Source organism: Seriola dumerili, unplaced genomic scaffold (genome assembly GCF_002260705.1).
Source record: "Seriola dumerili isolate Sdu_G_001 unplaced genomic scaffold, Sdu_1.0 BDQW01000260.1, whole genome shotgun sequence".
In the NCBI taxonomy this organism is placed as follows: domain Eukaryota; kingdom Metazoa; phylum Chordata; class Actinopteri; order Carangiformes; family Carangidae; genus Seriola; species Seriola dumerili.
In genome coordinates, this window is record NW_019174515.1 from 1,859,344 (window position 1) to 1,875,677 (window position 16,334).

Here is a 16,334-nt window from a genome sequence, read left to right on the forward strand (position 1 = left end):
TACCAAAAGACTACAGCATAAACATAAAATGTGAAAATACTGAAGCTGTCAAACACTTTCCAAAGTCACTCTAACTGTAATGAGGCAATACCGTCCAATGTATATTTGAGCTCTAAAATATGTCAATATTACAACAAATTTGCATTTAACCTTAGACAAACTGTTTTAAGTGTGTTATATCGATATTAAGCGTGTTTCATCTCTTCACATGTCCCAGTAACATACCATACTCATCCTTGATTGATTAGCTTAGGTTACATAAATGTGCTTTGCCATCATAAAGGACTTATACATTACCCTTGATAAAAGGCCCAGCCTGTTGAGGTTTCAGACATGCAATACTTCATCTGTTCTGAGTTAATATTCAATTGTGTTGTTTTGCTGAGAAGGGGAATGATTGTGAAAGTCATGACGTTACAGGTCAGGGCTGATTGGGTGGTTGAATTTCTTCTTAGATTTGTTGTTTTTGCAATTCACTATTGAATTTGTCAGCGTAAAGACAAATTGAAAATTAATAAAAAATAATAATAATGAATAAGGGATAGAAAAGAAAAACAACAAAATACTCGACATAACTGAGCGCAAAACAAGAAATAAATGAGAAATGTCAGTGACAACATGCATAATAACAAACAATAACAAATCAGTCATGTTAAACACTTCTCCTTTTTCTATCTGCTTCCTTTGTAGCTCTAGGAACAAGCCTCTTGCTGGACAAGTGACAAAACCAAGAGCAGAGAACAAAGGAGCCTGGTGCTCCCTCTTCTCCCTGTGGCCATAAACTCCCTGGGCCTTGTACTTCTTGCAAAATCCTTTTCTCTGAAGCAGTGAACACTGACCTCTGACATACATATTTACATCTGAGCAGGCATAGACACACACACTCACATGAAACACAAGTACTCCACTTTAGTGGATGTGTGGCAAGAACATGAATAAATTAAAAATGAGGCCTCACACAATCACCTGTTTTTTTCTGTAAAATGAGATTTCAAGATGCATCAAATTGTCTGAATGAGCAGTCCAAATATTTATGTGGAGTTTATAGTTTCGGTAATCTGATTATTCTTGAAATGGGCAGGTCATATGCTGCAGTCTAAATATTGTCATGGAAATAGGTAAAAACAAAACAACAACAAAAAAACAATATTGTGATTTACATTACCATTTCACAAACTTTGTTTACCCCACCAGACAAAAGTTAATTTTTACAGTTAATTTTAATAACCTCGATTTTTCCCAGTCGTTGCCAAGTAAGCATGTGGTCATCTAACGCTGCAGTTGTAAACCCCATTTGAAAGGCGCTTTCTGTCAGATTTTTGAACATCAAGGTTTGAGCGACCGAAAAAGAATATAGTTTGGTTAACCAATAGGAAAAGAGCTCATGTCACATTGGACCAATCAGAGTCAGCAAATATTTTCCCGGGCATTAGAGCGTTTAAAAGCCCCAGAGGATTCAAGCAGTAACGAACGTTACGGTTAAACGTACTCGATTGTCAGATCATTTTAACGTAATCTTCGTGCTTCACAACCTCGAAAAAAATGGTGAGTATAGGATTATGTTAGTTGTTTTTATTCAACAGTTTTGAAATATCTGTGGTTTCATTGCATGCAGTAGCCTACATTAGTGTTAGCTAAGCTTTGAGAAGTTACAGAATTAGCTAATGCTAATGCTAAGCTTTTGTAACGGTCAGAACACTAAGCTAGGTTTGATAACGGTCAGAGTACTAAACTAGGTTTGATAACGGTCAGAGCACTAACTATGTTTGATAACGGTCAGGGCACTAAGATAGGTTTCATAACGGTCAGAGCACTAAGCTAGGTTTGATAACGGTCAGAGTACTAAGCTAGGTTTGATAACGGTCAGAGTACTGAACTATGTTTTATAATCCTCAGAGTGGTAAGATTTCTGGCGAAAGGTCTTAGGTAGAGGAATCAGCAAAACATTATGGGATTAAATGTATTTTAATTGGATTATTGGTGTTTTCTGACTAATGGAAAGTCACCCTTTAAATTCAGTTTGAATATGCAGGCTGTACATTAACAATGGACAACATGGCGGGACAAAATGCCAAGGTGTAATAAAATAAATAAATAAAACAGCTGAATAAAGTTGAATAAAGACATCGCTAATAATAAATTCACTTCCAGTTTTAGAGCCTTATTTTAAATGCAAGATATAATGGTCTCTAAGTGCGCTCACATTTTTTTAAATGTAAAACTGAAAAGCGGTTTTCCTTGATAAATATACATTTATGATTACGAAACCTACCAAAGATAATTATGCAGTTATATTGATGACATATGCTTGTTTTTTTTCTCTTTTTGTTGTAATGCAAAATTAGTTATTAATATATCATTAACAAACTCAAAATCCTTTTGCCCCACAATCTTTTATTAGAAGAATAATGCCAAATAGTTCCCGGATGCGCAGAGCAAAAGGAACATCATACATGAAAATCATTCTGAAATCTTTGAATGAGGTGTTTGTAAAGGGTAAAATATGCGTACAAGTTTAAAAGACATCTCCTTTATCTTAGTGGTAAAGAAATGTTTGTGAGGTAACACTCAAACACTCTGCCATGGAAAAACTCTAACAAAAATATTATATTGTAGGTAGGAACAGAATTAAGCTCCTATTGAAATAACATAGAAATGGACACTATTATTATTCTCTAAAAGATGGAAGAAAATAGATTTTTGCCACAAGTGGTGTCAATAGAACTTGTATAGAACTACGGAACCAATTGGTATCACTGCCATTACTATGTTTAGTTGTCGATACTGGAAAATTAAAATGAGAAATAAATTGACTGTAATTGACTGAGATAATTCTCTGACTTGATCATCTGACCAATCTAAACAGTGTTCCTTTCTGTCACAAATTGTTAATGCTAATAATTGCCAGTATCCCCTTAAGGTTCTAGTTTGAGGTCTGTCATGTTGTCTACAGCCAGTTTCTCTTGATTTATCAACAGGGTAAATTAATGAAAGTGTTTGGTTTCTTCCCCCATGCAAATAAATCTTGTGTAGCTGATGAGTGAGCTAAAGCATCTGATTAGTATGAACTTGCAAAATGTTACAAATGGCCTTTGTTTTGCTCCAGCGTGAGTGTATCTCAATCCACGTGGGTCAGGCTGGTGTCCAGATTGGCAATGCCTGCTGGGAGCTTTACTGCCTGGAACATGGGATTCAACCTGATGGTCAAATGCCGAGTGACAAGACCATTGGAGAAGGGGATGATTCCTTCAACACATTCTTCAGTGAGACTGGAGCTGGAAAGCATGTCCCCAGAGCCGTTTTTGTGGATCTGGAGCCCACTGTCATCGGTAAACTCATGATTACAAGTCGACTATAGTTGCTGCTTGATTAGATTAGTAAAGCCTTGAGTCATTTTGATTTAACCTGTCTCTTCAGATGAGGTGCGCACTGGGACCTACCGGCAGCTGTTCCACCCTGAGCAGCTGATCACTGGCAAGGAGGATGCTGCCAACAACTACGCCCGTGGACACTACACCATTGGCAAAGAGATAATTGACCTGGTGCTGGACAGGATCCGTAAATTGGTGAGTCACATAAGAGCAGGAAGACACATACCAGGAGAGTAAGAGCAGTGCATGTACTGTATGCTGTATCAACTCAAATTATTACTCAAATTATACAGTTTACCTTTCCACCACCAGAGGGCACCTAATCATTATCCATGGCAACTACGACTCCTGACCATTTGATTCATGTTTATTTATATTTTAAATTTATGCTTGAGTTTGATTTTATCATCTGTGCAGTGTATTTTGTTTGTTTGTTTTCTGAATGTGCGGAACTGTCAAGTGTCAAATCAGTTGCCTCAGAAATGTTGAGAATCACTGATGTATATTATATTACTGCAATCTTTTTATTTATATCCGTCCTCAGGCTGACCAGTGCACTGGTCTTCAGGGATTCCTGGTTTTCCACAGCTTTGGAGGTGGTACCGGCTCGGGCTTCACCTCCCTGCTGATGGAGCGTTTGTCTGTAGACTACGGCAAGAAGTCCAAACTGGAGTTCGCCATCTACCCAGCTCCCCAGGTGTCCACTGCTGTGGTGGAGCCTTACAACTCCATCCTGACCACACACACCACCCTAGAGCACTCTGACTGTGCCTTCATGGTGGATAATGAGGCCATCTACGATATCTGTCGCAGGAACCTGGACATCGAGCGTCCTACCTACACCAACCTGAACAGGCTGATGAGTCAGATTGTGTCCTCCATTACTGCTTCCCTTCGTTTTGACGGTGCCCTTAATGTTGATCTTACAGAGTTTCAGACCAACTTGGTGCCATATCCTCGTATCCACTTCCCTCTTGCCACCTATGCCCCTGTCATCTCCGCTGAGAAGGCGTACCATGAGCAGTTGACAGTGGCAGAAATTACCAACGCCTGCTTTGAGCCATCCAATCAGATGGTAAAATGCGACCCTCGCCACGGCAAATACATGGCCTGCTGCCTTTTGTACCGTGGCGATGTGGTCCCCAAAGATGTCAATGCTGCCATTTGCAGTATTAAGACCAAGCGCACCATCCAGTTTGTGGACTGGTGTCCCACTGGTTTCAAGGTCGGCATCAACTACCAGCCCCCCACTGTAGTTCCTGGTGGAGACCTGGCCAAGGTCCAGAGGGCTGTGTGCATGCTGAGCAACACCACTGCTATTGCTGAGGCCTGGGCTCGGCTTGACCACAAGTTTGATTTGATGTACGCTAAGCGTGCCTTTGTCCACTGGTATGTAGGTGAGGGTATGGAGGAGGGAGAGTTCTCTGAGGCCAGAGAGGACATGGCAGCTCTGGAGAAGGATTATGAGGAGGTTGGACTTGACTCTGTTGAGGGTGAGGGAGAGGGAGAGAATGAGGGGGAGTATTAGAAAGCTCAGAAAGCTGCCAGTTATACAGGACAAACATATTTTGTTATGAAATACATTAATGTAATAACATTTTTTTTGTGAAATGCCATCTTGGCTAAGTTCCTATGTTCCTGTTACATGAAGTATTTAAAAAAAAAAAAAAAAAAAAAAAAAAAAAGGAATGACTTAATTGGACTGGACTGTTACGGGTGAGGGAGGAAAGTAAGTGACTTAACAGCCCTTGTGAAGCTGAAGATGATTTGAGTTTTTTTTCTAAAATGCATTCCAAAAACTAATGTTAGTCTATCAAATATACAATTTGTTCATAATAAAAAAATACTGGTAGTGTTCTGAATAAAGTTCCTGTGGCATACAAAGCTGCATCTGTTGATCTGTTTCTTTGGAGAACCTGGTTCTTTTGCTTTGTTTTGATGATGAATGGAAACCATTGATTTAATTGGTCATTTAAAATCTTAATTCTGAATCCAGAAAATCACAGACTTGAGTTTTAGAATTTGCTGTACAACAATACATACCATATACAACATGAATGTCTTGTAGAATATATACAGTGCCCAGTCTACTTAAACTGATCAGCCACATTAAAACAGGAAACCTATTTTAATGTTTTGATAAGTGTTTTTTTTAACTATGCCTTACCTTAGCAGTTCCCTCTGTTTTTCTTTTTACAGCCTTAAAAGTACTGAAAGTTTCAGTGGTAAATATAAAAAGGTAAGTTTAGCTGTTTTCGTCAATACATGAAATTGAAAACTTAATCAAATATTTAATGAAATCCAGACAGTGCACCTCAAAAACACTGGAATCAGCCAAACCATATTACAAACTTTGTTTACCCCATTAGGCAAAGTTAACTTTAACAGTTGATTTTGATAACCCTCTGCTTCTCTAACACTGCAGTTATATTCCTTTGGCTGTGACAAACCCCACACGAAGCACTTCATCTCAGGACCAACATGTTGCTGCTGATACTTTCACCACTAAAGTAGTGATCATATTGCTATTTTTATTCTCAACAAACATCACCTTCATTTGAGCAGCAAACCAAACAGAAACAGGCAAAACTTGAAAAAACACTATCAGTCATGGGCATAACTTATTGATAGATGAAGAGACAGTTACTGTGTCTGAAATGAATGTTCAGATTCAGACTTCAAATTAGCTTCAGAAAATTCTGAATTTGCCCATTCTCCCCCTAAACTGCCCCTATTTCAGGTGTGTACGATTACAGTAACACAAATATACATGTCATCTGTCACAGTATATTGAACATCTAGAGTCCATCAGCCTGTTCAGAACCTTAAGTGACTGGGTGTTATGCTGAGTGCACAGTGACCCTGGCTTTATCAGGGCTTACACCTGTACATATGTGAAGAGATATGTGTTGGTTTACTGTATGGACAAGTGGACACTCTGTGTAAATGCTGTACTCACACATTTAGTTGGTAAATGTGAACAATAAAATAAGCTCTGGCATGAGGAATGTCTTTCAGTGTGGCATTGGCAAGTTAATGCAAATAATGCAGTATTAGATTTTATAAAATGTATAAATATTTCAAGAACCACAGGATGGCAGTCTGACTTAAGTTGATTTTTTTTCTGTAATAATATGATCATGAACGAGGATTATGCCTGAATAAGGATTAACTGGGGAAATGTGAGCTGTGAATATGGAGAAACTTGCCAAAGTATTATAAAGGGACTCCCAAATGTTTTCATGTCAAGGTACCCAAGTACATACATGCACCAGCAAGAATATGATGTAGAGAGGCAAATAACACAGCAAACAATTATAATTCCCTCAAAAAGAAAATAAACAAGTCATATTTAGAGATTAATTATACATATATTGTATATAAAACTCTTTTATATCTAGTTAAGTGTAATTTCAAAAACGTCCCCAATAGTCCGAAAATTGAGTAAACTTTGTAAGTAAACAACTCTGACACCCTGTTGAAGAAGATGACAGTTTTTTCAACCAATAGGAAAAGAACTCATGTAACACTCGACCAATCAGATTCAGCAAATATTTTCCCGGTATAAGCGAGTATAAAAAGCCACAGAGGTTTCAAATGTGTCGCACATGCGGGCAACCTTGAATGGTAGTGGATTGTTAGTTAATTTCTAAGGTAATCTTCGTGTTTCATAACCTCGAAAAACATGGTGAGTATGGGATAATGTTGGTTATTTTTTTATCTAACAGTTTTGAAATCTCTAGGATGAAGTAGCCTACATCAGTGTTAGCTATTAATTGTCAAGGGAACTGAATCCTGTTAGCTAATGCTAACGCTAAGGAATTCTAACGGTCAGAGCACTATGCTAGGTTTGATGACGTTCGACTGCTAAGCTAGGTTTGGTCAGAGCACTACGCTACATTGACTAAAAAGTCTGAGGTGGAGGAACCAGCAAACCAAGTTTCTTTATTCTATAGGCTGTTTTAATTGTAATTCTCTAAGTGTAGCTTCATTGCGTCATTTATGTTTTCTGGTTAATGGAAGAGCATCCTCTAAATTCAGTTTGAGATCTTGGCTGTACTTTAACATTGCACAACATGATGGAACAAAATGAATAACAACAACAAATGACCGGGCAATAAAGTATGCATAAACAATAAATAAAACAACAAAATATAGTTAAATAAAAACATAAAAAACAATACATTCATTTACAGTTTTTAGTGACTTCTTATTGATGCAAGATTTAATGGTCTCTAAATACTGCTCAGATTTTTCATTTAAAACCAAAGAGAGGTGCTTATCAAATTTACATTCATGATTATGAAACTAAGCTAACATGATTTGCAGTAATATTGATGATATATGCTTGTTTTTCCATCTTTTTCCTGTTTTGATTTCAATATCAGACAGTTCATGTTCATACAGTAAAGCAAAATCAGCCATTCATCTATCATTAATAAACTCAAAACCACCATACATGGATATCATTCTTAAATCTTTGAATGAAGTGTTTTTACAGGGTAAACGTTTTGTAAAAGTTTAAAGGACATCTCTATGAAATGTTTATGAAGCAACAGCCAAACCCTCTGCCATGGAAAAACACTAAGAAAATTATTGTAGTAGGTGGTGACATTTTGAATAAAAATGAGATCCTGTTGAAATAACAAAGAAATAGACACTTCTATTATTTTTTTTTAAGGATGGTTGAAAGCAGATTTTACTATGAGTGGTGTCAATAGCGTGAAGTAATCTATAACTGAGATAAGGGACACATGTATAGAACTCCATTAAGGTTCTGATTTGAGGTCTGTGATGTTGTGTACACCCAGTTTCTCTTGATTTATCAATGGGTAAATTAATGAAAGTGTTTAGTTCCTTCCCCCATGCAAATGAATCTTGTGTTTGCTATTTAACTTTCTTCACCATGTGATGAGTGAGCTAAAGCGTCTGATTATTGTGAACTTGCAAAATGTTACAAATGGCCTTTGTTTTGCTCCAGCGTGAGTGTATCTCAATACACGTGGGTCAGGCTGGTGTCCAGATTGGCAATGCCTGCTGGGAGCTTTACTGCCTGGAACATGGGATTCAACCTGATGGTCAAATGCCGAGTGACAAGACCATTGGAGAAGGGGATGATTCCTTCAACACATTCTTCAGTGAGACTGGAGCTGGAAAGCATGTCCCCAGAGCCGTTTTTGTGGATCTGGAGCCCACTGTCATCGGTAAACTCATGAATACAAGTCGACTATAGTTGCTGCTTGATTAGGTTAGTTAAGCCTTGAGTCATTTTGATTTAACCTGTCTCTTCAGATGAGGTGCGCACTGGGACCTACCGGCAGCTGTTCCACCCTGAGCAGCTGATCACTGGCAAGGAGGATGCTGCCAACAACTACGCCCGTGGACACTACACCATTGGCAAAGAGATAATTGACCTGGTGCTGGACAGGATCCGTAAATTGGTGAGTCACATAAGAGCAGGAAGACACATACCAGGAGAGTAAGAGCAGTGCATGTACTGTATGATGTATCAACTCAAATTATTACTCAAATTATACAGTTTACCTTTCCACCACCAGAGGGCACCTAATCATTATCCATGGCAACTACGACTCCTGACCATTTGATTCATGTTTATTTATATTTTAAATTTATGCTTGAGTTTGATTTTATCATCTGTGCAGTGTATTTTGTCTGTTTGTTTTCTGAATGTGCGGAACTGTCAAGTGTCAAATCAGTTGCCTCAGAAATGTTGAGAATCACTGATGTATATTATATTACTGCAATCTTTTTATTTATATCCGTCCTCAGGCTGACCAGTGCACTGGTCTTCAGGGATTCCTGGTTTTCCACAGCTTTGGAGGTGGTACCGGCTCGGGCTTCACCTCCCTGCTGATGGAGCGTTTGTCTGTAGACTACGGCAAGAAGTCCAAACTGGAGTTCGCCATCTACCCAGCTCCCCAGGTGTCCACTGCTGTGGTGGAGCCTTACAACTCCATCCTGACCACACACACCACCCTAGAGCACTCTGACTGTGCCTTCATGGTGGATAATGAGGCCATCTACGATATCTGTCGCAGGAACCTGGACATCGAGCGTCCTACCTACACCAACCTGAACAGGCTGATGAGTCAGATTGTGTCCTCCATTACTGCTTCCCTTCGTTTTGACGGTGCCCTTAATGTTGATCTTACAGAGTTTCAGACCAACTTGGTGCCATATCCCCGTATCCACTTCCCTCTTGCCACCTATGCCCCTGTCATCTCTGCTGAGAAGGCGTACCATGAGCAGTTGACAGTGGCAGAAATTACCAACGCCTGCTTTGAGCCATCCAATCAGATGGTAAAATGCGACCCTCGCCACGGCAAATACATGGCCTGCTGCCTTTTGTACCGTGGCGATGTGGTCCCCAAAGATGTCAATGCTGCCATTTGCAGTATTAAGACCAAGCGCACCATCCAGTTTGTGGACTGGTGTCCCACTGGTTTCAAGGTCGGCATCAACTACCAGCCCCCCACTGTAGTTCCTGGTGGAGACTTGGCCAAGGTCCAGAGGGCTGTGTGCATGCTGAGCAACACCACTGCTATTGCAGAGGCCTGGGCTCGGCTTGACCACAAGTTTGATTTGATGTACGCTAAGCGTGCCTTTGTCCACTGGTATGTAGGTGAGGGTATGGAGGAGGGAGAGTTCTCTGAGGCTAGAGAGGACATGGCAGCTCTGGAGAAGGATTATGAGGAGGTTGGACTTGACTCTGTTGAGGGTGAGGGAGAGGGAGAGAATGAGGGGGAGTATTAGAAAGCTCAGAAAGCCACCAGTTATACAGGACAGATAATACATTTTGTTATGAAATACATTTCAGTGTTGGCTAAGTTCCTAAGTTAATACCAGGTCAGTATGCAGTGTTTTTGTTTGTTTTTTGAATGTGCAGAACAATCAGCTAAACTTTTATACTATGTTTTAATTACTACTGAATCAAAAACCTGCAACTCCAATTTGTTATTGCTTTTCATTTAAAGTTTAATGATTTGTATCTGTTTTCTTGGAAAATGTTACGTCCCAGGGGCTCAAACATGAAACAATGTGAGAGGTTTGGAGGGGAAATCTGTGGTGGAACTGAAAACAGCTAAAAACAACTCAGACAGTAGAAACATGACAAGGTGCTCTAAGTGGAAACTGCTTTTCACTAAAGAGGTCACTAGTCAAACAGTGTGGAAACTTCTGGCATAATCTGAAAGATACATTGCATTTTATAAGCATATCATAGGTTCATTTCATGTTTTTTATGTTCAATCTTAATCTTAGATAGATGTAGTCAAGTAAAAGGTTAAATATTTCCCTTTGAAATGTAGTGGAATATAAGCAAAACGTGATGTAAGATGGACATACTCAAGTAAAGTGCGAGTACCTCAAAACTGAACTGAACTACTTGTACTAAGTAGTAGTTACTAAGTTGATACTTTCCATCATTGACATGTATATCGCTGATAATACTTGTGTACTGTATTTCTTTGAATGCAGAACTTCATTGAGTTATTTTGTAGTGTTGTATTTGTTATTTTACTTCAGTAAAGTATGTAAATATTTCTTGCAACACTGGATAAAATAACCTCAGTTCGGTTGAGGTGGTTGAGATGTCAGGAGTCTTTGATGCGCATTGAAAACTTCCTGTGCGGGAGACTGCTGTGAGCTCCCACAGAGAGCCTGCCTGTTATTGTTTACGGTCAGACTAATGTAAAGTAGGTCATGGAAAAGGGAAGCTTAGCCAGTCACTCATTCAACTGTTCTGTATCATCCAAGTGGTTATAGGTGGCTTCTGGGATCAGCATCTCTGCGGTGTCATTAATTTTACGTGAATTCTGGATGTGGACAACAGGCAGGTAATATTAACGCAGTCCTTTTATCCGAGGCTGGTAGCAGCACGCAGCTAACGAAAGCTAACTAGCTACTATACGCTAGGTCTGAATCTGCATCACTAGCCGAGTTATTGAGCCTGCTGACATGTTTTCTCACTACTTGGCTCATAAACCGTGAACGCACTATAGTCAGTGGCGTGTTCAAGTGTACGAACCTATATATACACATATAGCCAGCAGTCTGACTTGATTTGTGATGCTGCTGACCTTGTTGTAGCAGCCTGCTAACTTGTTAATGCATACGCTGTTCAGCGGGTATCGTTAGCTGCTCCTGTTAGCCGGGCTAGGCGGTTACCTAGAGCCAGTTAGCGTAACAACATCAACACGACAAAGAGTAATATTGATTTTACTGATGATGACAATGACCTGTGGACTGGGACCAGACTACTAACAGTATGTTAGAGTTAGGTTAAGTAGTTAGGGTGTTGTGTGTGTAAGTGTTTTGTGGTATGTTGTGGGTTACATTGCTCCATAAATCAGTCCGCTAAATTTCTTTATTAGATTCCCTAAAATAGGAGGAAACTATGATGAAGCTTCAAATTGCAGGATCAAACAGTGAGTACCGAAAGGTGGAGCAGATATCACGGGTGTGAGAAATATTAATATACAGCATTCTTCTAAAAAAACAAGAAACCAGGACAAGAGGAAGAAACCACCAAGTTATGTTAGTACAAATGTATTTTCTTTCTTATGTCATTTAAACTTTAAGAGGACATGCAGTGCATTATCTGCCACAATCTTTAGTCTTCTGTGCCTGTGCCTCTCAAGATAAGCATGCCGTCATTTTGTCTTTCAGCAGCTTGGACTGATGCTGTTATTCCAACATCTGGACTAAAACCTGAACTGACTGTCAGGTTCTTCTACTAGTGAGACAGTGAGTTGCTGCCATGTCTAGACGGAGCAGGAACAGTCGTGCATGGAGATATGTCTGGGGTGGAATACGGCGGGATGCTGATGCCAGGGCACTTGTTTTGGCCTCTGAAAGTGAGGAATGGAGTTATGACCGACTAGAGGTAAGCACACAGCAGCTGAACAGATAGGAAGTGTCAGAGATTGTGCAATTTTTTGTTTGTGTCATATGATGCCACTTCTTTGCACTGTAGGCAAGGGATAGGATGTGTCACCATGAGAAGGCTGCCAAAATTCACCTCAAGGTTCCCTTTCTTACTGAAAGCTTTTAATTTGCCTGTGGCCACTATTAACAGTATGTGTTTGTTGATGCTTCTGTCTGATGCTTGAAGCTAAAGGCTCAGTTGTTTACATGCTTTGTATCAGAACTAATCATTTTCCCGAGAAGGGGATGTACTATGATGTCTGCCTTTTACTTTCAAATCGTAGAGATGTTAATTTTTTTCAGTGCAACACCCAATTTCTGTGAAACATCCACAATCAGTGCTGTTTAGTTGCATAAGCAATGCTGCTGACATTTGATTTTGCTATTTCTTTCTGCATTGTTGCTCTCAAGTACAGTGATTCAGACTCTGAGGTGGACTTTTCAGCAGTGATGGTCCCTCCTGTCCCCAGTGCAGTGCCTGTCACCGGAGAGTCCTACTGTGGCTGTGATTCCCAGGCTGAGACCAGCTACAACCCTCGTCTGCGAGGATTTCACCAAGTCAAAGACTGCCACTGTGGAGAGGATGATCAAGGTACAAGGGAGCTGCTGCATTTCCAGGGTTTACTAATTTAGGGCACACCCATTTTATAATGAATAGGTTGATTAAATTATGTCACTTGAGTTATATCACTGTATCCAGTCATGTTAAACTTGACTGACCTCTGTGATTTGTTTCCAAATTAATCATAAGAATAAAGTGTTATTTGTTTATTGATATTAGGTAAAGTGAATTAAACTAAATTTTGTGTGTCACTGTCCTTGAATGAATGACTTCTGATGTTTTAGAATTTGACTGGGTGTGGGATGCAAACAGCCGATCGACAGCAACATTACTGAGCTGCGACAATCGCAAAGTGAACTTCCACTCTGAATACAGCTGTGGTACAGCTGCGATCCGTGGCTCCAAAGAGCTGGCTGAAGGGCAGCACTTCTGGGAAATCAAGATGACATCCCCAGTTTATGGAACAGACATGGTAAAGCTCTACTCTTTATCTTCTTACATTGGCCTGCCCCTGTTATGTAAAGTCATTTTCAAAGAAAAAAAAAAAGTAGAGCAAAAGCATGCTGTGTGGACACTCGAATGTATTTATTTTCTAAATGGTTCCTTTTTTCTGTACAGATGGTTGGCATCGGTACTTCTGATGTCAACCTAGACAAATACAGACACACGTTCTGCAGCCTGTTGGGAAAAGATATAGACAGCTGGGGTCTTTCTTACACAGGTAAGACCAAAACAACATGCTATAATGTAACAATGGCTGCTCCAAATGGTTACATTATGAGTTAGACATCATTGGTTGTCTTTCTTATTTCAGGCTTGTTGCATCATAAAGGAGACAAGATGAATTTCTCTTCTCGATTCGGACAGGGGTCCATCATCGGAGTCCATCTGGACACGTGGCACGGCACACTTACTTTCTTCAAGAATAGGAAGTGCATAGGTTAGTACTGACAAGCAAAGTCCACTATCGATCAGAGTGCTGGCAGTTTGATTCCTATTTTAATTACATGATCTTTATATTAAACTTGTAGGGATACACCAATGCAGTTCTCTTTTGATTGGTATCTTTTGATACCAATTCGGGTATTTCAGTACTGTTTACCACACATTGGCCAGGTGTGGTGTGGCACTAAAAACTGAGTCACTGGGCTGCTATGACTAACTGGTACTGGGAACACAGAATTTGATAATGGCATTAATGACACTTTAGTGTAAATTGGTCACATCTGGCTAATATCAATCTGGCATATCAGATTGGTTCCTTAGTACTTTGTACAAATTTACAAACTAGTTTCATCTGTGATATAATTTTTGTGAATGCAAAATTAGGAACCATAACCAGATGGCTACATGCATACGGGTGTATATAAAAGGCGATGTAGAGCATTTTTCTACACAGTTTATATATCACCCACATGCAAAACTGTAAGACCTTACAGACATAATAGATGTGTGCACGTTTATTCAGTGGGGGTTCTGTGCTTTGTGGTGTTCGAACAAAGTATTACACATGATCATGAATTTTTTTGTCACCTTTCTCAATCTAGGTGTTGCTGCCACAGAGCTACAAAATAAGAGGTTTTATCCAATGGCGTGCTCCACAGCAGCGAAAAGCAGCATGAAGGTGATCAGATCCTGCTCTGCGCCCACCTCCCTGCTATACCTTTGCTGCGCTCGCCTTCGCCAGCTGCTGCCGGACTGTATAGACACCCTGGATGTGCTGCCACTGCCGCCAGGACTTCGTCAGTTGCTCCACAACAAACTAGGTTGGGTGCTCAGTCTCAATAGTGGCACCACAGATGAAACCCCAGATGAGCCTGAGCGCCCCTCACAATTGCCTGTCCCGCCCTTGGCTGGACCATCCTCCTCTGAGAGTGACTCAGAGGGTTGTACGTCTGACCCTGAAGCCTGTCAGAGGAAAAGATGCCGCTGGACATGACTGGACCGCTTGAATCCTACCTCCTCTTAAACACTGGCAGAGGTTACTGCCCTATGGCATCTAATCTAGTGTTACTTAACTGCCTCAAGCGTTCCTCAACATCAGTGTTACACAGTAGTGAAGAGAAGAACCAGGATCGGTTGAGCAGAGAGAGTGGTACGTAGGTAGAAAACTGTGACGGCAGTATTTTTGCTTGCACACTTAATTACTGTGATCTTCTCTCATGCCATTCACGTCTTCATGCTCATCATACACTCAGTACCCAAAACCAGCTTCAGTAATACGCGAAAAGATATGTTGTTATTTTGTTAGCTAGAATAAATTGTTACAGATCTGTTGCCATTCATGAATGGGGATTAGTGACATAGTGTGGGAATGATACAGTAAACTGTACAGTGTGACACTGAAGTAAAATATGGCCAAATTTTAATGGTCATCATGGTATATTTGTAAAGAAAAGGGGGTTTCATGAGATGAGAGACTGTATAGGTATTTTCTGTGTTTTTATCCTGTATGCAAATACTGTATATTGTTCTCAACCTAAATGCTATCCATGCATTTTCAGAGTCATCTGTTACCTGTTTTACTGGCATCTGCGATTTCTGGAGTGAAGTGAGATTCAGTTTATTCTGTATTTTTTACCACATGTCACAGCTCTAAATCTTAAACTGTCAAAAGCCTAAGAAAAGTAAGAAGGAGATAGAATTAACCTGAGTGCACTTTGCAGCTTTTAGTCCCTCAACTATGAAATTATTCCTTTTTGTCTTTCATGGAACAGCCATCATCTCCAAACAACTTATGCACGTCTGATTGCTCATCACATTATTGAAAAAAGTTATTAGTGAAATATTTGTTACATTCATGGCAACATCAGCCTGTCAACAGCCTTTAAAAGTCTTTTGTCCAATAGTCATGCTATTTGTTTGTAGAAACTATGGATTTCCTCTAAAAGATGTAAGCAGTATCCATTGTTAAGTGTAACTCTTTTAAATCTATCATGAGACAAATATGTCACTAAATATGTCACTGTCGCACCTTTCAAGTAACTTTTCATTGCTGTTACACCCAATGTTTCTTAAACATTTTAAAAAATATATTGTATTTGATTGACAAAATATGAGATTATAAGCAGATTTAATGTTAAACCTTTTTGTACTGTTCGGTTTATGCAAGGGCCTTGTTTTGGTTTTCCTCAAGGCCTTGTTTCATCTCTTTCCTTAAAAACTCCTCTTGACTCTTATTCACTAAGGCCATATTCTAGTATAAATACTTTCAATATCACTCAGCCCCACTTGGCCTAAAACATTGTTGTAGAAAGGTGCCAGTGTCCCCAATAAAGGACCACATGCTGTGGTCAGCTTGAAGTTGATTACATTGGATTTTAATGAAGTTTTTGCAGCAGATGAGTTCCAAGATGAAACTAGTACTGCAGAATAGACTAATGTCAGCTCTCTGTGTGTATGTTTAGTGTGTTTCTAACAGTTTTATATATATATATATATTTTTTAAATATGGC

The 16,334-nt window shown here is 39.7% G+C and overlaps 3 protein-coding genes across 9 annotated transcripts; all 3 read left to right on the forward strand.

Annotated features, from left to right (window-relative positions):
- The first annotated feature begins 3,076 nt into the window (after nucleotides 1–3,076).
- On the forward strand, nucleotides 3,077–4,899 carry LOC111230200 (tubulin alpha-1C chain-like). The gene is made up of 3 exons (XM_022756852.1): nucleotides 3,077–3,329; nucleotides 3,418–3,566; nucleotides 3,916–4,899. The coding sequence occupies exons 1-3, from the start codon at nucleotides 3,077–3,079 to the stop codon at nucleotides 4,897–4,899; spliced, it is 1,386 nt and encodes a 461-aa protein (XP_022612573.1).
- Nucleotides 4,900–8,322: 3,423 nt separating this feature from the next.
- On the forward strand, nucleotides 8,323–16,187 carry LOC111230197 (tubulin alpha-1C chain-like). Of its 3 annotated transcripts, none has more exons than XM_022756845.1 (4): nucleotides 8,323–8,575; nucleotides 8,664–8,812; nucleotides 9,162–10,110; nucleotides 15,512–16,187. In XM_022756845.1, exons 1-4 carry the CDS (start codon nucleotides 8,323–8,325, stop codon nucleotides 15,550–15,552), a joined length of 1,392 nt encoding a protein of 463 aa, XP_022612566.1. In that variant the 3' UTR covers nucleotides 15,553–16,187. The 3 variants fall into 3 exon arrangements, with proteins under 3 accessions (XP_022612566.1, XP_022612564.1, XP_022612565.1); XM_022756843.1 differs by lacking the exon at nucleotides 15,512–16,187 and adding an exon at nucleotides 11,580–11,735 and having other exon boundaries at nucleotides 9,162–10,107; XM_022756844.1 differs by lacking the exon at nucleotides 15,512–16,187 and having other exon boundaries at nucleotides 9,162–10,145.
- LOC111230199 (SPRY domain-containing SOCS box protein 3-like) lies at nucleotides 11,050–16,187 on the forward strand. 5 transcript variants are annotated; one of them, XM_022756848.1, is made up of 8 exons: nucleotides 11,050–11,227; nucleotides 11,765–11,818; nucleotides 12,060–12,276; nucleotides 12,729–12,909; nucleotides 13,164–13,351; nucleotides 13,498–13,600; nucleotides 13,694–13,819; nucleotides 14,427–16,187. In XM_022756848.1, exons 3-8 carry the CDS (start codon nucleotides 12,151–12,153, stop codon nucleotides 14,816–14,818), a joined length of 1,116 nt encoding a protein of 371 aa, XP_022612569.1. In that variant the 5' UTR covers nucleotides 11,050–11,227; nucleotides 11,765–11,818; nucleotides 12,060–12,150; the 3' UTR covers nucleotides 14,819–16,187. The 5 variants fall into 5 exon arrangements, with proteins under 5 accessions (XP_022612569.1, XP_022612567.1, XP_022612571.1 ...); XM_022756846.1 differs by lacking the exon at nucleotides 11,765–11,818; XM_022756850.1 differs by lacking the exon at nucleotides 11,765–11,818 and having other exon boundaries at nucleotides 12,063–12,276.
- Nucleotides 16,188–16,334: the final 147 nt, after the last annotated feature.